Raw genomic sequence first — 19,502 nt, forward strand, 5'->3', positions numbered from 1 at the left:
TCCAGAGCTTAGCACCTACAGCCCAAACAGAAAGAAGCTAGCATACCACAACAAAAGATCCCACATGCCCCCAAAAGAACCAACGCAGCCAAAGTAAATATTTTTACATAGTGTGTTCTTCAAATCTTCCATCTAGTTGGTTGTCTGAATACAAGTGAAAAAAACATTTTGGATATGTTAAATGCTTCCAGTTGAAATAAGAGTCCAAAGTGACTTTTATTTATGATGAAAAAAATGCAGTGTTTTTCACTGTTAAGGATGAGTACCTACAAATAAAGCTAATAATAAGTTACAAACTTTAAAATAAACTTAACAAGAAATAGATAAAATCTATAATAAAGCAAAACAACCAAACAGAAGACTTCCACGAATCCAAAAGTAGTGTTCAACAGAGAAGGACATTTCAAAAATCATAAAAATGTCTGTTTTCCTTAAATTAACTTAAGAATTAACTGAAAAAAAAAAAAAAAAGAATTAACTGTAACTCACATAAAACTAGGAAGGAAGACTTTTTTTTTCAAGCTTGGAAAAGTAAGAGGGGGAACTAGCCTCACCAGATATTAACACATACTACAAAGCTTCTATAATTAAAACAGTGAGTTATTAGAGCATAAACAGATCAGAGTAATAGAACAGAAAACTCAGAAGTAGAACCATATACTGCAAAATATTATAAAATAATCAATTACCTCCCAAAGTAATGTTAATATTAATACAATTTGAATTAGAATCCTAATGAAATCTGGAAAAGAGGAAATTGACAAATTGATGGTAAACTTCAACAGTAAGAAAAAAAACTATGACATGACAGCCCACACTCCCCACACAACCAAGAAATGTTAAAGAACAACTGAGGGAAAATTTGCCCAACCTTTAAACATACACAAAACAGATAAATGTGGATCTATCACATGATGGAATATTGCACAGAACATAATTTCATGGATGTCTATACATATTTATGTAGCAGTCTGTGAGATTGTGTTAAATTAGTAACAGTAGTGGTTGCTAGAGGGTTAGAAGGGGTGATGATCTAAGGGACTACTATACTTTTTGTTCCCAGTATAATTACATTTGCTATCATAATTCATACTGCTTGCAAGAAAATAAATTTTAAGACTTAAAAAAATGAGAAAAAGAAAAGGGAAAACAGTGGAGGTCCTTCCAATACTATGTTCCCAAAGACTTCACGATAAGCATGTCTAACTGTGAAGACTGGGGGTTTTGACTGCGCAATGAAGAAATGGGATTCTAAGAGATGTGAAGTACTGAATATGGCCTTCAAATTGACTCAGTGGGCCCTTCGCTTCCATCTCACCCACAACAACCTGACTTTCTTATTGAAGGTGACCTTGTATAGTAAGAAAGGGGTCTATTAACTAAATAACATTTATAAACCAACCACCCAGAACACTATCAAGACAAACACTATATTAAAGGCAATTAATACTTGTTAATGAATTATGAGATTTATTATATTAATGAACATTTAGTCACATTTTAAATACATAGAATGCCTTTGACAGGTAACTAGTGTAACTCCCTGAATGCTATAAGCTGTTAAGAATCACTCCTTCTACCTGAAAGAAGAACCTCAAGATTCTCACCCTCAAGAACTTCAAATCCTCACTACGATATACTGTAGAATAAACTATTGCATTTTATACATGATTTTATTTCCTTAAAATATTTTTTTTTACTTTAAGCTAGGTAGATATGCTTTCCAATTACATAACTCTAACCAGCTTTATGCATTTCAGGGGCAATATCATATTTAAATGTTTTTCAGGCAGGTGGGAACTCATGAGATTCTGTGAGCTGATTTTTCTGCCCACTATAACTGGAAATATCCCAACTTTATTACTTGCTTCAGCATTTATCTTTACGTGAGCAATACACAAAATTTTCTAGGCTTTCTATACACTTAGGCTTATGCTCAGTGCTCAAGAGAGAATCACACACTTTAATAAAAATAAAATAAATTAGAGCATTCCCAGATGGTTAGGATTCAGAGCTTTCACTGTCATGGCCCAGGTTCAGTCCATGGTCAGGGAACTGAGATGGCACAAGCCAAAGTGTGGCCAAAATTTTTTTTTAATTGATTAAAATAAAAAATTAAAATACTTCAATAAATATATATATACACAAATTTTAAGATGAAATTAAAAATACAACATTGTAAATCAGCTATACTTCATAAAATACATTCAAATTTTTACTGAGAAAAAGAGTCACACTATCAGTAGCTCAGACAGTCCTACATTTAAAAAAGCCAAATAAGAGACAGGGCGCTCAGGGCTGGTGCACTGGGATGACCCTGAGGAATGGGATGGTGAGGGAGGTGGGAGTGGAGTTCAGGATGGGGAACACATGTACACCCATGGCTGATCCATGTGAATGTATGGCAAAAACCACCACAATGTTGTAATCAGCCTCCAGTTAAATAAAAAAAGAAGAAAAAAGTCAAATAACAAAAATAGCACAAAAGATTACATGACCAACACAGTCTACACAGTTCCGAAAAGGGGAGAGACCAGAGTGCAGCGAGGAGTCACAGAGGGCTGCTGAGGGGATGCAGAACGTGGGCCAGGCGCTGCGGACGCTCGCACCGGGGACACGCCTGGCTCCTGGTCTGTGTGGAGATGACTTGCTGAATATCTCACAAAGGGCTATACATTTGTCCAAAACTCAGAGAATCCACACAAAAGTGGGTGAAATGCACTATATATAAAGTATACCTCAACTGAAATGGAAAAATAACCTGGAAATGATTACTTGGAAGCCAATTGTCATTCTGTATAAAATTTCAGACACACCACCTTACAGCTTAGCTATTTCTTTCCTGGGAACATGTTTTCTGGTTATATCCAGAGTATAAAATTATCCATTATCTAAAGGATACTCAGTGCAGTTTTGTCAAATTTAAAAATCAAATGCTTTCAAAAATAAAACACTAAAGTCTAAGATCAAGCATTAAGGACTATATAAATATCCAAAATTATTTTGGGAACACAAGTTGATTTGTACAGATCAGAATGCCAATAAATGCAATCTCTCAGCCCATAATGGAGAAGGAAATGGCACTCCAGTCCAGTAATCTTGCCTGGGAAATACCATGGACAGAGGAGCCTGGTGGGCCATAGTCCAAGGGGTTGCCAAACAGTAGCAGCCTATAATAAACCGGTTCACTACTTACAATCTCTTTAAAAAAACACACACACAACAAAACAAAACTTCTAAACACAGTTGCGTGCAGACATGGCAATCTATTCTCAAAGCTTAGTCATTACTGACTGACCTTTCCTGGTACTGAGTTCATAAAAATGCAGAAGTCTGCAACCTAGTATTATCCACAACCACCCATCTGCCCACCACTGACAGTGAAAACCCACCAACCACAGTGTTGGTTGTACTATGGTTCACAAACTACCCTGAGTTGATTTAACTTTTCTGCATACGCTTCCTATAGGAAAGCACGGTAAACAATGCAAATTATAAAAACCTTAAGGAATAATTTCTAAACTCTCTCTGACAAAATTCTAAATTTCTGTAGAACAAAAATAAATAAAACATTTAAATATAAAATTATTAACATTTCATAAGTGAGGAGGTAACATGTGCAATACTCACAAATACTTCTACGTTTGTTTACCTTTAATATGCAAAATACTCTTGCCAATACATATAAATAACCAAATAGAAAATACACAAGAAATTTACAGAATAGCTAAAAATAACTAAGGAAAGCATAATTTCAACTTTTAAAAATAATAATAAAAAAAGCAACAACAAATGAAAAGCTAATACAATAAAGTAACAAAATGGGGGCGCTAATAATCTATCAGTGAATGCATCTGATTTGCTCATACAAAAATTAATATAGCCTTTTTGAAGGGCAAAGTGGCATTTTCAATACTTCCAGGAAACTATGCTTGAAAAATGTTTACACAGCATAAGTATGTGTGAAGATTTTCTAGCAGTATCATTTGCTCAAAATATGTAGGGACTTCCCTGGTGCTCCAGTGGATAAGACTCTGCGTTCCCAATGCAGGGGGCCCAGAGTCCAATCACTGGTCAAGGAACTAAGATACCACATACTGCAACTAAGCCCTCACACTTGAGAGCCCACGCTCCCCAACTAGGAAAGCCTGAATACCACAATGAAGAGCCTGCACACTGCAATGAAGACCCAGTGCAGCCAAAATGAATTTTTTTTAAATGTAATAACCTAAATGTCTATCAACAGGGGTACTAGTAAAGGAAATAAATTATGGCACATCCATGCAGAATTAAGAACTCTACAGTCACAAGAAGAATAGTCACTCTCCTCATTAGGGAAGATGCAAAAAATACACCATTAACTGAAAGAAGCAGTTGCAGAATAACCTGCAACTTGCCACTGCGCAAAGACCATTCTGAATGGATTATGAGCCATAGCCATTACCAAAATAAAATATGGGTTTTGCCTTGTCATACGGTTCATGGGGTTCTCAAGGCAAGAATACTCAAGTGGTCTGCCATTCCCTTCTCCAGGGAATCATGTTTTGTCAGCCTGCAGGCATGAAATTAAAAGACGCTTGCTCCTTGGAAGAAAAGTTATGACCAACCTAGACAACATATTAAAGAGCAGAGACATTACTTTGCCGACAAAGGTCCATATAGTCAAAGCTATGGTTTTTCCAGTAGTCATGTATGGATGTAAGAGTTGTACCTTAAAGAAAGCTGAGCACTTTTGAACTGTGGTGTTAGAGAAGACTCTTGAGAATCTCTTGAACAGCAAGGAGATCAAACCAGTCAATCCTAAAGGAAATTAGTCCTGAATATTCATTGGAAGGACTGATGCTGAAGCTGAAGCTCTAATACTTTGGCCACCTGATGCAAAGAACTGACTCCTTAGAAAAGACTGATGCTGGGAAAGACTGAAGGCAGGAGGAGAAGGGGATGACAGAGGATGAGATGGTTGGATGGCATTACCAACTCAGTGGACATGAGTTTGAGCAAGCTCCAAGAGTTGGTGATGGACAGGGAAGCCTGTGCAGTCCATGCGGTCGCAAAGAGTCAGACACGACTGAGTGACTGAACTGAACTGAAATACGGGTTTGGAATGAAGAAAAGGGTGTGGTGTTCATTTTCTATATTACACTTTATTTTGTATTTCATTTTTTTAATGTTTAGAATGTTTTACTTTTCAAATCAGAAAATAAAGGTTTTAAGTATGCAGTTACGACAGAAAAAAGAAAAATTAAGTCTTGCTAGGAAGATATATTTTTAAAATGTAAAGTTTTAAATCTCTCTGGTCTACAAACTTCCCAGTTCAGCCAAAATCCCCACCAGAATGTAAGTGTTCACTAGATTCCATGGCTACCTCAGACAGATGACGTGAAGGCACATCAAATCTCAAAGCGTGAGTCTGTCACATTAAAATACAAGTTCAACATTAACGCTCTTAAAGTTGTATTTAAAAGAAAAACACAGGTAGAAAATTCATGAAAATGTGAAATGAAAAATGAATAATTGATCAAATAAATTATTTTTCATTGCTGTTTGTTTTATTTCTAAAATCGGAAGAGGTCATTACTTTTAAACTTTAGCCTGAAAGTTGTTTTTTCCATCTGGTGAAAATACTCAAGTTTCAAGGAAATTTGTTTTCACAGGATTTGAAACTCAAAAGAAAAACATACCTTCTAAGAGCATTTCTGGAATGTCTGCTTGATATCTAGGTCCCACTCTGATTTCACCTTTGTCAGCTAATAGTGTTTTCACTGAGGGATCATAGACCAATGAGTAGAAAAAGGTATCCTGGAAAAAAAGACGACAGAAGACAGAAATATCGACATAAACCTAATTCCTTCTACTTTTTATAAAGCAATAAATCCAGTGTCATAATAATGAAATGATAAAACTCCACAGAGCATAAAATTTCATTTTGGTGAATAAATTCATAAATCTTTAAGGAAAGCATAACGCTACTATCATCAGGTAAACAATATAAAATTAAATGAAATGAAAACAAATAGCTTACAATCAAGGTGGATAATAAAGTGTTACTATTATTTGTTTAGTTAGTCTAACAGAAAACCATTAATTGCTCTAAAAGTTAAGCTAAAGTCAAATAAAGACCACTGAAATCCAGTAATCATTTTAAAGCTGTAAAGTCCACACCAAACAGTAAGAGTGCCTTCATAGACGCATGACACTCTTACTTTGAGAGTGCCCATCCCACATTTCATCAAAAATACTAAAATGCAGACACATTTCACATTGAAACTATAGAGCTTAGTTTATATGCAGTTTACTAATATGTCACACTGCATACACTTAATTACAATTATCTATTTAAGTACAATTGTCCATTAATTATAATTCTGAGGTTGTCCTTTAAATTCTAAAACATATGTATATATGGGTAAGCATACAAACATAACTATACATTCTATCATCACCAGCATACCCACCTGACTTTCCATGGTCACTTAAAAGAGCAAACAACCTACTCACTGGACCTAAAGGATACAATGACCTATAGCCAACAGTCTTGAGCTGAATTCTGCATAACCACTAGAAATCATCTGAACCAGCAAAGTCTTGCCTTTTGTTCCCCCCCACCTCCCTGTCCCATGGATATGAGGGTCATTTACTGCATGATTCTCCGTATTAAACCCTGAAAGGGCCTATTAAAGAACAGTAGATTGATAAAGGACTGAGGTTAAAAAGCAAGAGGATAGGAAAAAACAAATCATAAAGACTTCGCAAATTTTCATCTACTGCAATCCTTAGCAGATACAAATTGTTAACAAATTAGAAGGTAACAAATATCATCTTAAAAAAAAAAAAAAAAATCAGAGAATTTCCAAGTGGTCCAGTAGTGAGGTCTCTGCGCTTTGACTCAGTGGCTTGGGTTCAATCCCCAGTCAGGTAACTAAGATTCTGCAAGCCACACAAACACAACGCAGCAAAAAACAAAAAAATCCACTCTTGGAACAGCCAAATACAATATAATATAGTAAAATATATTCACTATTTCTTCTTTTTATTTCTGCTTCTGTGAATGAAAGATAATTTCTAAGCATCATCAATCCATATTATCCATCATTCTGTTCGACAGAGTGACAATAAACCCCACCTCTTTTCCAAATTTCACAAGACTATTAGCCTTTTTTTCTGTCTTTAATACTTACTTTCCTTCTAATTTTATTAGGTTTCTGGTGCACAGTAGTTATACATATTTGCATCAACCTTTTTTCTGTAATGTTTACTTCATTTGAGATAAGGGAGCAACACTTTTGAGCATAGAAAATTATTTTTTAAAAGGAAAATATGTCCCTTTAATTTTGCTTTTTAAAATAGATATGTAATAAAGATTCTGGGAAAATAAACACTATGAAATTATAAAGGTTAGATACTGAACCATTAATAGTAAAGTATTTTCCCCACAATAAAATTGATAAAAGTCACATAAAACTGCAAAATGTAAAATAGTCTGCTTACGAGAATTTCCTCCCTTCAATGGCGTCCACGCTCTAATTCAATTTCATAAAAATGTTTATGACATCTCTTGAAGGTTACAGAAAAAATTATTCTTAGGTGACAAAATTTATTAGGATTCCAGTAAAGAAAGCAGACCACCAATGGTAAAATTTTATCTGCAAAGAGCCTCAAAGAAAAGCTATTTACTTAAAAAAAAAAAAAAAAAAAAGGTAGACAACCAAGTACTTTTAAGTTATTTATTTCATAAAGCCCAAATTAGTTCTTCCCCCCAAAAAAGTTCTTTCACTACCAATTCAATCATGTGCTATACTTTACCAACTTTTCATTACGAAGCAAAGACAGACAGACAGACATGGGAGTTTTTGCCAACTTTTATCTCAGTTAACCAGAAAAATGAAATTACCTGAATACATTCTAATCATTATACTTTTACCATAATATTGCTATCATTATGCAATAATTTGTTAGAAGAAGAAATAATACAAAAGTACAGGTTTTGTATGAAATAAAGAAGGAAAAACACAAACAATTATAATTGTGAATTACCTCTTTATCAAGATATGACAATACTGACTCTGTCTCATTCAGAAGGGCAACACTGCATTTCCCCCTGTTGAAAGAGAATAAAAGTGAATAAATGCAAGAAAAGCCACCTTGCCTTCACAGAGATGATGTACACAAAGTTAGGAATATTCAAAATGTAAAGGTAGTATTGAGAGACTAGATGGCTGTTAGGACCATCTAGACACGTATATACTTGGACTTAGTCTACATCTTGGTGTTATGGAACCTAAAAAACAAGGCTGTAGACATTTGTTGAAAGGCTAACCTGGGGAAGGAACGGTATTAGGCAGTAAATCCTTGCAACATAAAACATTTCATAGGTATTTCCTAACTCTTTAAGAAGAAAAGAAAGAAGAGTACATTGTAATCTTCAGACAAAGTTAGTTTTTGAATCTGTAAAGAGTTAATATGAGGTAACTTTATGCAAGGGATTTTTAAAGAAATCACCATGTAAACCAGTGCCTAAAATAATTTTCAAATTTTTATAGTAGCCACTGCATACAAGAACATAAAAATAATACACATTTACATCAGGATTACCTGATGTAACTATACCTTTATTGCTAACTTACCTTTATTGAAACTGCTCTAGTTTCAATAGTTAAAACTAGTTAAAATTTAAACACAAGGAACTCCTATAGAGCAAGGGACAAATAAAGATCAACAGATTCACAGATCTTGAAGTCTCATGGCATTTACCTTTGATCATAGCTGGGTGTGTACTTGAAAATGAAATGCTGTTTAAAAAAGGCCTGTCTAGACCCGAGAAAAATTATGGTTATTCACGTAGTGGTATTTAATACCACTTTTAAAATTATCTTCCCAGCTTGAAAAATTCAGTATAGCTACAAATTTGACAGGAGAATTCTGAGAGACTATCCAAGTTACAGATATTGGTCAGGGCTCACAAAATACTTTTTAAATGCCATAATATCACTTGGTTTTCTAAACAAAAGTAACTACTTGCTCCCCACGAATTAACAAGTAAAAACAAATGCATCAAATACACATTACATAGGAAGTTTGTTGTTGGATTATCAGAGTGAAATACAGTTCAAAGGAAAAAATTACCAAAAGCAAAAGTAAAACACTAACGCATAAGTCAAAAACCACACTAAGCATTTTGCAACTGTATGTTCCTTAAATCTAAATTAAAAAAAAAAAAAAGTTTTCCTCTCATCAAAATATCTTTCTCTGTTAACCATCTCAGGTTGCTATCACTTCAAAAGGTTTCTCTGAGAGCATGTGGTACTTCTATACTATCCTGTCAAATCCGTAATTCGGTTACTGGGAGTTATGAAGGTTGTTTGTTTTTCCAATATATTTTATTCATGCATAGTACTGAAGCAGAAAAAATAACACCATTACTTCAGTGCATATAACACTCAAAATCAATAATTACCCAACATGCTCATGCAAAGTACAGAATTACGAGAAGGGGAACTGCTCTGCTGCTGTTAGCACATCTACTACTGCCATAGAAGAACTTCTATGGCCTGTGAATATGTACTCACACATGCAAGAGTGCTTAAGGAACAAACAGGATTTCCAAAAATAGTTTCATTTACTTCTCTTGCCTCAGTAACAGCTGACAAAGCAGTATTTCTAACATTTAATATTTACTCCACTTAGAAATCATAAAATCTTTTTTTTTAAGTTCTCTATAGTCAGGTTTAAAAAAAAAATGGGAAGGAGCAGATGCTATAAATGTTATTTTAATAGGTATCACTTAAATTTTATAAGAGACACTGAAAATTCATAAAAAGAATACAGCATAAAGGTGCATACTGCCTGAAATGATAGAAGATTTTTTTTTTTAAGAATTATTCATTGATTTATGGCCACGCTGGGTCTTCACTGCTGCATGCGGGCTTTCTCTAGTTGCAGTGGTCAGGGACTACTCTCTAGTTGCAGTGTATCGGCTTCTCATTGTAGTGGCTTCTCCTGTTGCGGCGCATGGGCTCTAGAGCACAGGTACACAGGCTTAGCTGCCCCGCGGCATGCAGATCTTCCTAGACCAGGGATCAATCCCCGTGTCCCCTGCCTGCATTGGCAGACAGACTCTTAGCCACTGGACCTCCAGGAAAGTCCATGAAAAAAGATGCTAAACTGAATCACTAAACCATTACTTTCATATTTACCTCAGTAAGTAAGGAAACACTGGTGATACTGGTTTTAGAGGCCCAAGATGATTACAAAACCAATAAAAGCAGACACCCCAATCAATCTAAAATGTAAAATATCTTTGGAGATACAGATTTTATGCAAATAGAAAGGATAATAGACAATTTTAATTTTTCTTTAATGTAGCTATACTGTACCTTTCCCCCCATTAGAAACAAAAATGTGACACTTAAATTTTCATGTACATATATTAACAGCTAACAAAGTAAGAGATTGAGTCAGAATTATTTTATGAAGTAAACATGAATATGTAATTAACACATGTACCACCACGCCAAGAGTTGTTGATAAAGTAGTTTAAAAAGAGATTTAAAGTGTTGGCTTCCGTTATGCTGAACAAATCTTGGCTCACAGGAAAAAACATGATAAATTTTAAGCTAACTGCAAACTAAAGGAACTATTAACAAATTCTGAATATAGATAATGCAATTGTTTTATCCTGAATCTCAAGCAATGAACCTATGTCTCTTCCACAGCACTTTAAACCATAAGGAATAAAGATACCAAAACATTAACAATATAAAACATAGGAAAGACTGTAACATTGAGAAAGATCACTCAAGGCCCATATAATCATTCATACTGCTTTTCGACAGGAAACCACACAGGAGCACAGAATTTCTACAGATAACATATTTTCCCACATATGATTCAAAAGTTTTTTTTAAATATATTTCAAATAATATATATAAATATTCTATTTCAGAAACTGCAGAGCACAGGGACAGAGAAAAATGTAATTACTACAACACAATACAGTCCCATGTTTAATGGCAGGTGCTGGTCAGCCTGAAATCTGCTGTTTCCTTAACAAGATGTTAGCACAATCCCACAGGACTCAAAAACCTTATGTAAAATGTGCACCCAGGTTATTTTTCCTCTTATCAAAAGATGCTACCCATTTGTACAAGTGGAAAACAAGGAAGTTTAAATTAGCATCCATTTCCCCCACTATCTGAAGTCTTCCCTTCACTAACACACAGACAAGTACAATGGTCCAGGACCTGGAAAAATGAAAATTTCTTAGTGTCGCACGAAGATAATTTAATCCAAATATCTTGGAAGGGATCCAAGAATCTATGTGGTTAACAAGCATGACCAGGTGATCCTTAGGCACAGTGAACATGAATTTTAAACCTGCCGTGTTCACTGAAAGCCATTATTTCTTCATTAAAGAAAGGTATTTTTCCATTTAAAAAAAAAAAAGAAATCTTGCCATTTGCAAAAACATAGATAGATCTAGAGGGTATGAAATAAATCAGACAAAGAGAGACAAACAGCCATGTGATCTCTCACTTACATGTGGAATGTAAAAACAAAAAAATAAAGCAAAAGGAAAACAGACTCACAGAGAACAACCATGTGGTTGCCAAAGGGGAAGGGGCAGAGATGAGGGTGGGCAGTGGTGCATGGGGGCGGGCAGCAGTGCACAGGGGCAAATAGGTGAAGGGGATCAAGAGGTACAAACATCCAATTAGAAAATAAATAAGTCATGGGAATGTAATAATATGCAGCATAAGGTCAGTGATACTGTAGTAACTTGGTATGGGGGACAGGCGGTTACTAGTCTTATTGTGATCATCTCGTAATGTATGCAAATGTCCAATCACTATGTAGTACACCTGAAACTAACATAATGTTGTATGTCAATTACATTTCACTTTTTTAAATATGCAAAGAAATAATTTGCTGTTGTGGTGGGGTGAAGACGCTCAACATTCTTAGCCATTAGGAAAATGCAAAATCAAAACCACAGTGAGATACAATTCATAGAAAACCACAAAGATGGGCTAAAATGAAAAACACAGACAATAACAAGTGTTGACACGGATGTGGCAAAACTGGAACACTAACACTTTGCTAATGAGGATACAAAACTGTGCAGTCACTTGAGAAAACAGTTTGGCAGTTCCTCAAAATGTTAAAACACAGAGCTGCCATCTGACCCAGCAATTCCACAATACCATGAGAAAAGAAAATAGACATCCACACAAAAACTTGTGCACAGATGTTCACAGCAGCATTATTTACAATAGGCAAAAAGTAGAAACAATCCAAATTTCCATCAAGTGATGAATGACCAAACAAAACGTGCAGTTCTAGTCCAGGTCCAAAGGCCTGAGAATCAAGAGTGCTGCTGCTATAAATCCCAGTCAGAGAGGAAAAAACCGAGGTCCCAGCTTAGTCAGTCATAGAAAGGGAGAATTCTCTCTTCTACCTTTTTGCTCTTTTCAGACCCTCAACTGATGGGAAGAGGTTTCCCTCACACTGGGAAAGACAAACTGCTTTACTCAGTCTACTGATTCAAATAATCTCTTCTGGAAACACCCTCATGGACAAACACAGGGTTTTTTACCCAGACATCTGAGTGTGACAGTGGCCCAGTCAAGCTGACCACTAATTTAACCACCACAATATCTCAATAAAGTCATTATTAAAAATATATATATTATTCTTCATAACTAACAAGGTCATGAAAAACAAGGAAAGACAGGGACACTCTTACACACCAGAGGAGATGATGAAGACATGATGCCTAAAGGCAATGTCAGGGTAAATCCGGGAACAGTGAAAGGACGTCAGAGAAAAGAATGCTTAATGTCTGAATAAAGTCTGGAGTTTAGTTAACAGTAATATACCTATGTGAATTTCTTAGTTTTGATAAAGATGACATGATTAAATAAACTGTAAACATTAAGCAGAAACTGAGTGAAGAGTACATGGAAACTCTCTGTGCCATCCTTGAAGCTTTGTTTGCAAATCGGAAAGTATCCCAAATTAAAAGGCTTACTTTCTAAGACTCCCTCCTCTCAAAAAAGTGGCATCTGTGTCACTGGTCTTACGAGTCCGATACTAGCCACAAACTGAATTCTGAACACTTTTTTCATATAAAGAATCACATCTGGTTCTGTGATTGGAAATTCAGCAAATAGTTTTATACACTATTTAATCCACTAAACACAATGAACAAATTTTTAAAAATAAAGTTCAAAAATTCAAAATGCTTTCAGAAGATTATGTTTCTCAACAGCAGCAATGTAAGATAGGACAAAAGAGAAGATTCAAAATTCTGAGGGAAATTATTTCCAAACCAGAATTATATCCTTAAACAAATCATCAGTCAAGTGTGAAAAACATTTTCAGATAAGCAAGGACTAAAATGTCTTACATTTTAGAAGATTAATCAAAAGGAAAAGGCAAAACAATTATTAATTCCAAGGAAAACAGAAGGTTATACGAGACAATTATGTAAGGAATATTTATGTGCTCATAAAATAGAGATGATTATTAAGTTAAATAAAACTGTGATATGCTGGACAACAAAAGGGAATGGAGAAGAGGGAAGAAAGAGACATTTCCAAAACTGAAAATGAATAGTAGCAGTGTAAGAGTAGTGTAAGCGCCAAAGTCAGTGTTAGGGAAGTTGAAAACAACCGCAAAACAGGAAGCAGGCACATAACTGCCTGAGACTATTTTAGACAGCTATATACATATATTTAAGGTGAAGGGGGAGGGTCCTAATTAGATCAAGTATATAAATTTGTGTGTATACACACAGACATGTACATGCACCAAGGGAGCAAGAGTTATGATGACATTAAATCAGGTTTTCTCAACCCTGGCAGCACCACTGGCTGAGTCAGTAGATGACAGGAGTCCCAAAACAGATGCGAAAACCAAAGCTGTCCAGACTTTGTCAAATGTTCCTTAGGAGACAAGAGTGCTCCTGGATAAGAACACGATATTGATTAACCATGGTTTTCTTAACTATATCTTACTAACAAATATTTAAGGACTGCCTATACAAGGGAAAAAAATATAATTTTCTACAATTTTGGATTATTAAAAGGAAGAGAATAAAGGACAAAGAAATCTGGACACTTTAAGTATTTCTATTCAAATACAGAATTTCTGTTGTTAATACTACTTTAACAGATGTTAACAAATAAAAGTTAAAGCAGGCCCCCAAGAAACAAAACAGAAAAACTGAAACACCTCTATGAGTAGGTGAGCTAGAGGAATAAAAAACCAAGAAGAGAAGGTTGAGCTTAATGTAATAGCTCAGTGGACTCTGTGAAGAAACATGACAAGCAGTGTTTTAGAAAGCCCCCTTGTGTTTATGACATGTGGAGAGAACCAAAGCAACAAGATATGAATCCCTGATACTGATAACAAACATGAAAGAAACTTTCAAAGAGAAATTCAAGGGAAGAGAATCCTCTCTTGGTGCCACTTTCCCCTTTATAACTAGGAGAAAGTGAAATGTTCAAAAGGCACTAGGAAGTACCTCTTCTCCAAGAAAAGATGACCAATAAATTGTTTTGATACTAAGAAAATCTCATAAGCGATTCTTTGTGTAACCGTGCAGAACAGCAGTACTGTTCCACAGTATAGCCTGGTATATACCCAGTGCTTTTCTTCATTATCATTTTAGTTGCAAAAGAAAACACTTCATTGTAAAGTAATTAGCCTCCAACTAATAAAAATAAATGGAAAAAAAAGATTAAAAAAATAAATAAAATAAAATAAATTCCAAAATAGAATTAAAAAAAAGAAAACACTTCAACCACTAGGGTTAATCATTTCAAAGGAAAGATTACACAGCATAAACAAAACAGTTGAGGAAAAATGTGCTAAACATGTAGACTTAAAAATGTTAAATTGTGGTATGATTTTTTCTCCAGTTTCTGATTTTCCTCCAGTCCTGCTTCTCCTAAAAGCCTAAGCATGCTAAGTAACTTCTTTATGCTACAGTCATCTCGTAAGTAGCACTACTTATGGTCTCAATAGCACTCTTTTGGCTAATTCAAATTTTGTTTACAGATACCAAGAAGATCGCAAAAATCTAACATCTTAAAATAAAAATACTAGCACAACAAAATGTACAGAAAGAAAATTGCTTTTATTAGTTTCTTTAAGATTAGTAGTCAACTCTAGAGAGAGACTGCTAATTCACAGTGGGGTTCTACTTTATTATTTATACACTTTAAACTTAACATTACTAAAACAGGAGAGAAGGGGGCAGGGCACAACCTTTATAAGAATGACACAGCCCGAGAACACAACACAAACTGATTAGAACCAAACAAGTCCAAGACGGCAGACAATCTAAGTCCACTAGACTCTCAGCCTCAGTATACATGGAACAACAGACTGGTTCCAAACAGGAAAAGGAGTACGTCAAGGCTGTATATTGTCACCCTGCTTATTTAACTTACATGCAGAGTACATCATGAGAAACACTGGGCTGGAAGAAGCACAAGCTGGAATCAAGATTGCCAGGAGAAATATCAATAACCTCAGATATGCAGATGACACTACCCTTATGGCAGAAAGTGAAGAGGAACTAAAGAGCCTCTTGATGAAAGTGAAAGAGGCTTAAAGCTCAACATTCAGAAAACTAAGATCATGGCATCTGGTCCCATCACTTCATGGGAAATAGATGGGGAGACAGTGGCTGACTTTATTTTGGGGGGCTCCAAAATCACTGCAGATGGTGACTGCAGCCACGAAATTAAAAGATGCTTACTCCTTGCAAGGAAAGTTATGGCCAACCTAGACAGCACATTAAAAAGCAGAGACATTACTTTGCCAACAAAGGTCCATCTAGTAAAGGCTATGGTTTTTCCAGTGCTCATGTATGGATGTGAGAGTTGGACTGTGAAGAAAGCTGAGCGCCGAAAAATTGATACTTTTGAACTGTGGAGTTCGAGAAGACTCTTGAGAGTCCCTTGGACTGCAAGGAGATCCAACCAGTCCATCCTAAAGCAGATCAATCCTGGGTGTTCATTGGAAGGACTGATGCTGAAGCTGAAACTCCAATACGTTGGCCACCTCATGCAAAGAGTTGACTCACTGGAAAAGACCCTGATGCTGGGAGGGACTGGGGTCAGGAGGAGAAGGGGACGACAGAGGATGAGATGGCTGGATGGCATCACCGACTTGATGGACATGAGTTTGAGTTAACTCCGGGAGTTGATGATGGACAGGGAGTCCTGGCGTGCTACGATACACGGGGTTGCAAAGAGTTGGGACACGACTGAGCGACTGAACTGAACTGATACTCTCACTGTAACACATGCGTGCTTAGTCACTCAGCTGTGTTCAGCTTTTTGTGGCTCCATGGACAGTAGGCCGCCAGGCTCCTCGTTCCATGGGGATTCTCCAAACAAGAAAACTGGAGTGGGCTGCCATGCCCTCCTCCACAGGATCTTCCCAACCCAGGGGTCGAACCCACGTCTCCCACATTGCAGGCTGATTCTTTACCAGCTGAGCCACCAGGTAAGCCCACTGTAACACGTTAGAGAACTGAATGACACACCCACAGGCACCATGACATTTCCAAAGTCGGCCACAAAGGTCAACAAGTGCACGGTGGTCCAATTTCCGGAAGTCCCTCCTCCTTGCCCAAAATGGTTGGAATAGTCCTCCCACTCATTAGCCTATGAAATATCACCCCTCTCACAAAAACTGACAAACCCATACTCTGTGCCCCTCTCACCTTCTGAGATGGCTCACACTGTCTGTGGAGTGTGCTTCTTTCTAAATAAATCCACTTTTTATCTATCACTTTGTCTCTCACTGAATTCTTTCTGCTACAAGACATCAAGAACTTCAGCTTCATTAAGCCTGATACAAGATGTGTGATCTCAGTTAAAAGACAGTAGATTCAAATTCCAATCAGAGTTACAGTTTCATTACTACTTATTTATCAATAAACACAAATCTGTAAAAATTGGTTTTCTCTGAAGATTTTAAAAAGGTCTCAACAGAGACACCATAAATTCACAAATTACAAATCCTTTCAGTTCAATTCCCCTGCTTTGACCAACAGAGAAACATGAAGAAAGAAATACAAATACAAAAAGCATAATTAAGACATTTTTTACTGTTTTACTTTGTAATTTAATTTGTACACAACCACATAATTCAACATGTGAAATGACCTATGCACAAATTTGCTCTTTGCAGTATTATTTGTAACAGTAAAAGACTAAAATGAAGCAAATATCCATCAATTATTGGATTACAAACAAAGCGAGTGAAGGTGATGGAATTCCAGCTGCGCTATTTCAAGTTCTAAAAGATGATGCTGTGAAAGTGCTGCACTCAATATGCCAACAAATATGGAAAACTCAGCAAATGGGCACAGTAAAGGACAGAAACGGTATGGACCTAACAGATAAGAAGATGTTTTTAAAAAGGTGGCACGAATACACAGAAGAACTACATTAAAAAGATCTTCATGACCCCGATAACCACAATGGTGCAATCACTGGACTAGAGCCAGACATCCTGGAGTCCAAAGTCAGGTGGGCCTTAGGAAGCATCACTACCAACAAAGTCAGTGGAGGTGATGGAATTCCAGTTGAGCTATTTCAGGTTCTAAAAGATGACACTGTTAAAGTGTTGCACTCAACATGCCAGCAAATTTGGAAAACTCAGCAGGGGTCATAGCACTGGAAAAGTTCAGCTTTCATTCCAATCCCAAAGAAAGGAAAGGCCAAAGAATGTTCAAACTACCACACAACTGCACTCATCTCACACGCTAGCAAAGTAATGCTCAAAATTTTCCAAGTCAGGCTTCAACAGTATGTGAACTGAGAATGTCCAGGTGTCCAAGCTGGATGCAGAAAAGGCAGAGGAACCAGAGATCAAATTGCCAACATCCGTTGGATCACAGAAGAAGCAAGAAAGTTCCAGAGAATCATCTACTTCTGCTTTATTGAGTACACCAAAGCCTTTGACTGTGTGGATCACAACAAACTGAGGAAAATTCTTAAAAGAGATGGGACTACCAGACCACCTTACCAGTCTCCTGTGAAACCTGTATGCAGGTCAAGAAGCAACAGTTAGAACTGAACATGGAACAGACTGGCTCCAAACTGGGAAAGGAGTACGTCAAGGCTATATATTGCTACCCTGCTTCAGTTCAGTCACTCAGTAGTGTCTGACTCTTTGCAACCCCATGGACTGCACAAGCTTCCCTATCCATCACCAACTTATTTCCTTTAGGATTGACTGGTTGGATCTCCTTGCAGTCCAAGGGACTCACAAGAGTCTTCTCCAACACCACAATTCAAAAGCATCAATTCTTTGGTGCTCAGCTTTATCACCCTGCTTATTTAACTTATATGCAGAGTACATCATGTGAAATACCAGGCTAGATGAAGGAAATTCAACCAGTCAATCCTAAAGGAAATCAGTCCTGAATATTCATTGGAAGGACTGATGCTGAAGCTGAAGCTCCAAAACTTTGGCCATCTGATGCAAAGAACTGACTCACTAGAAAAGACCCTTGTATGACAAAACCCACTGGAAAAAAAATAATAATAATAATAAAAAAAAGAAAAAAAAAAGAAAAGACCCTGATGCTGGGAAAGTTTGAAGGCAGGAGAAGGGGATGAAGAGGATGAGATGGTTGGATGGCATCACTGACTCGATGGACATGAGTTTGAGTAAGCTCCAGGAGTTGATGATGGACAGGGAAGCCTGACGTGCTACAGTCCACGGGGTCACAAAGAGTCAGACACTACAGACTGACTAAACTGAACTGATGAAGCACAAGCAGGAATCAAGATTGCTGGGAGAAATATCAATAACTGTAGATATGCAGATAACACCAATCCTTATGAGAAAGCAAAAAGGCTAAAGAGCCTCTTGAAGAAAGTGAAAGATGAGAGTGCAAAAGCTGGCTTAAAACTCAACATTCAAAAAACTAAGATCATGGCATCTGGTCCCATCACTTCATGGCAAATAGATGGGGAAACAATGGAAATAGTGACAGACTTTTATTTTCTTGGGTTCCAAAATCACTGCAGGTGGTGACTGCAGCAATGTTATTAAAAGACACTTGCTCCCTGGAAGAAAAGCTACGACCAACCTAGACAGCATATTAAAAAGCAGAGACATTACTTTACCGACAAAGGTCCGTCTAGTCAAAGCTATGGTTTTTTCAGTAGTCACATATGGATTTAAGATTTGGACCATAAAGAAAGCTGAATGCTGAAGAATTGATGCTTTTGAAATGTGGTGTTGGAGAAGACTCTTGAGAGGCCCTTGGACTGCAAGGAGATTAAACTAGTCAATCCTAAAGGAAATCAATCCTGAATATTCATTAGAAGGACTGATGCTGAAGTTCCAATACTTTGGCCATCTGATGTGAAGAGCTGACTCATTAGAAAAAACCCTGATGCTGGGAAAAACTGAAGACAGGAGGAGAAGGGGACAAATAGAGGACAGGATGGTTGGATGGCCAACTCAAT

At 36.6% G+C, this 19,502-nt stretch overlaps 1 protein-coding gene across 7 annotated transcripts in view; it reads right to left on the minus strand.

Annotated features, from left to right (window-relative positions):
* Positions 1–19,502, minus strand: part of MTA3 (metastasis associated 1 family member 3) — a 167,460-nt gene that overhangs the window by 81,796 nt on the left and 66,162 nt on the right. For all 7 annotated transcript variants that reach the window (XR_009694790.1, XM_061155520.1, XM_061155518.1 and 4 more), the window contains exons 5-6: positions 8,035–8,098; positions 5,682–5,799 (exon numbers count right to left, since the gene is read on the minus strand). Coding sequence is in view for 6 of the 7 variants with exons in the window: in XM_061155520.1 (XP_061011503.1) it covers positions 5,682–5,799; positions 8,035–8,098 (182 nt within the window). In the remaining variant the exon portion in view is untranslated. The remainder of the gene's footprint in view (positions 1–5,681; positions 5,800–8,034; positions 8,099–19,502) is intronic.

This window comes from Dama dama, chromosome 11 (genome assembly GCF_033118175.1).
Source record: "Dama dama isolate Ldn47 chromosome 11, ASM3311817v1, whole genome shotgun sequence".
Lineage (NCBI taxonomy): Eukaryota > Metazoa > Chordata > Mammalia > Artiodactyla > Cervidae > Dama > Dama dama.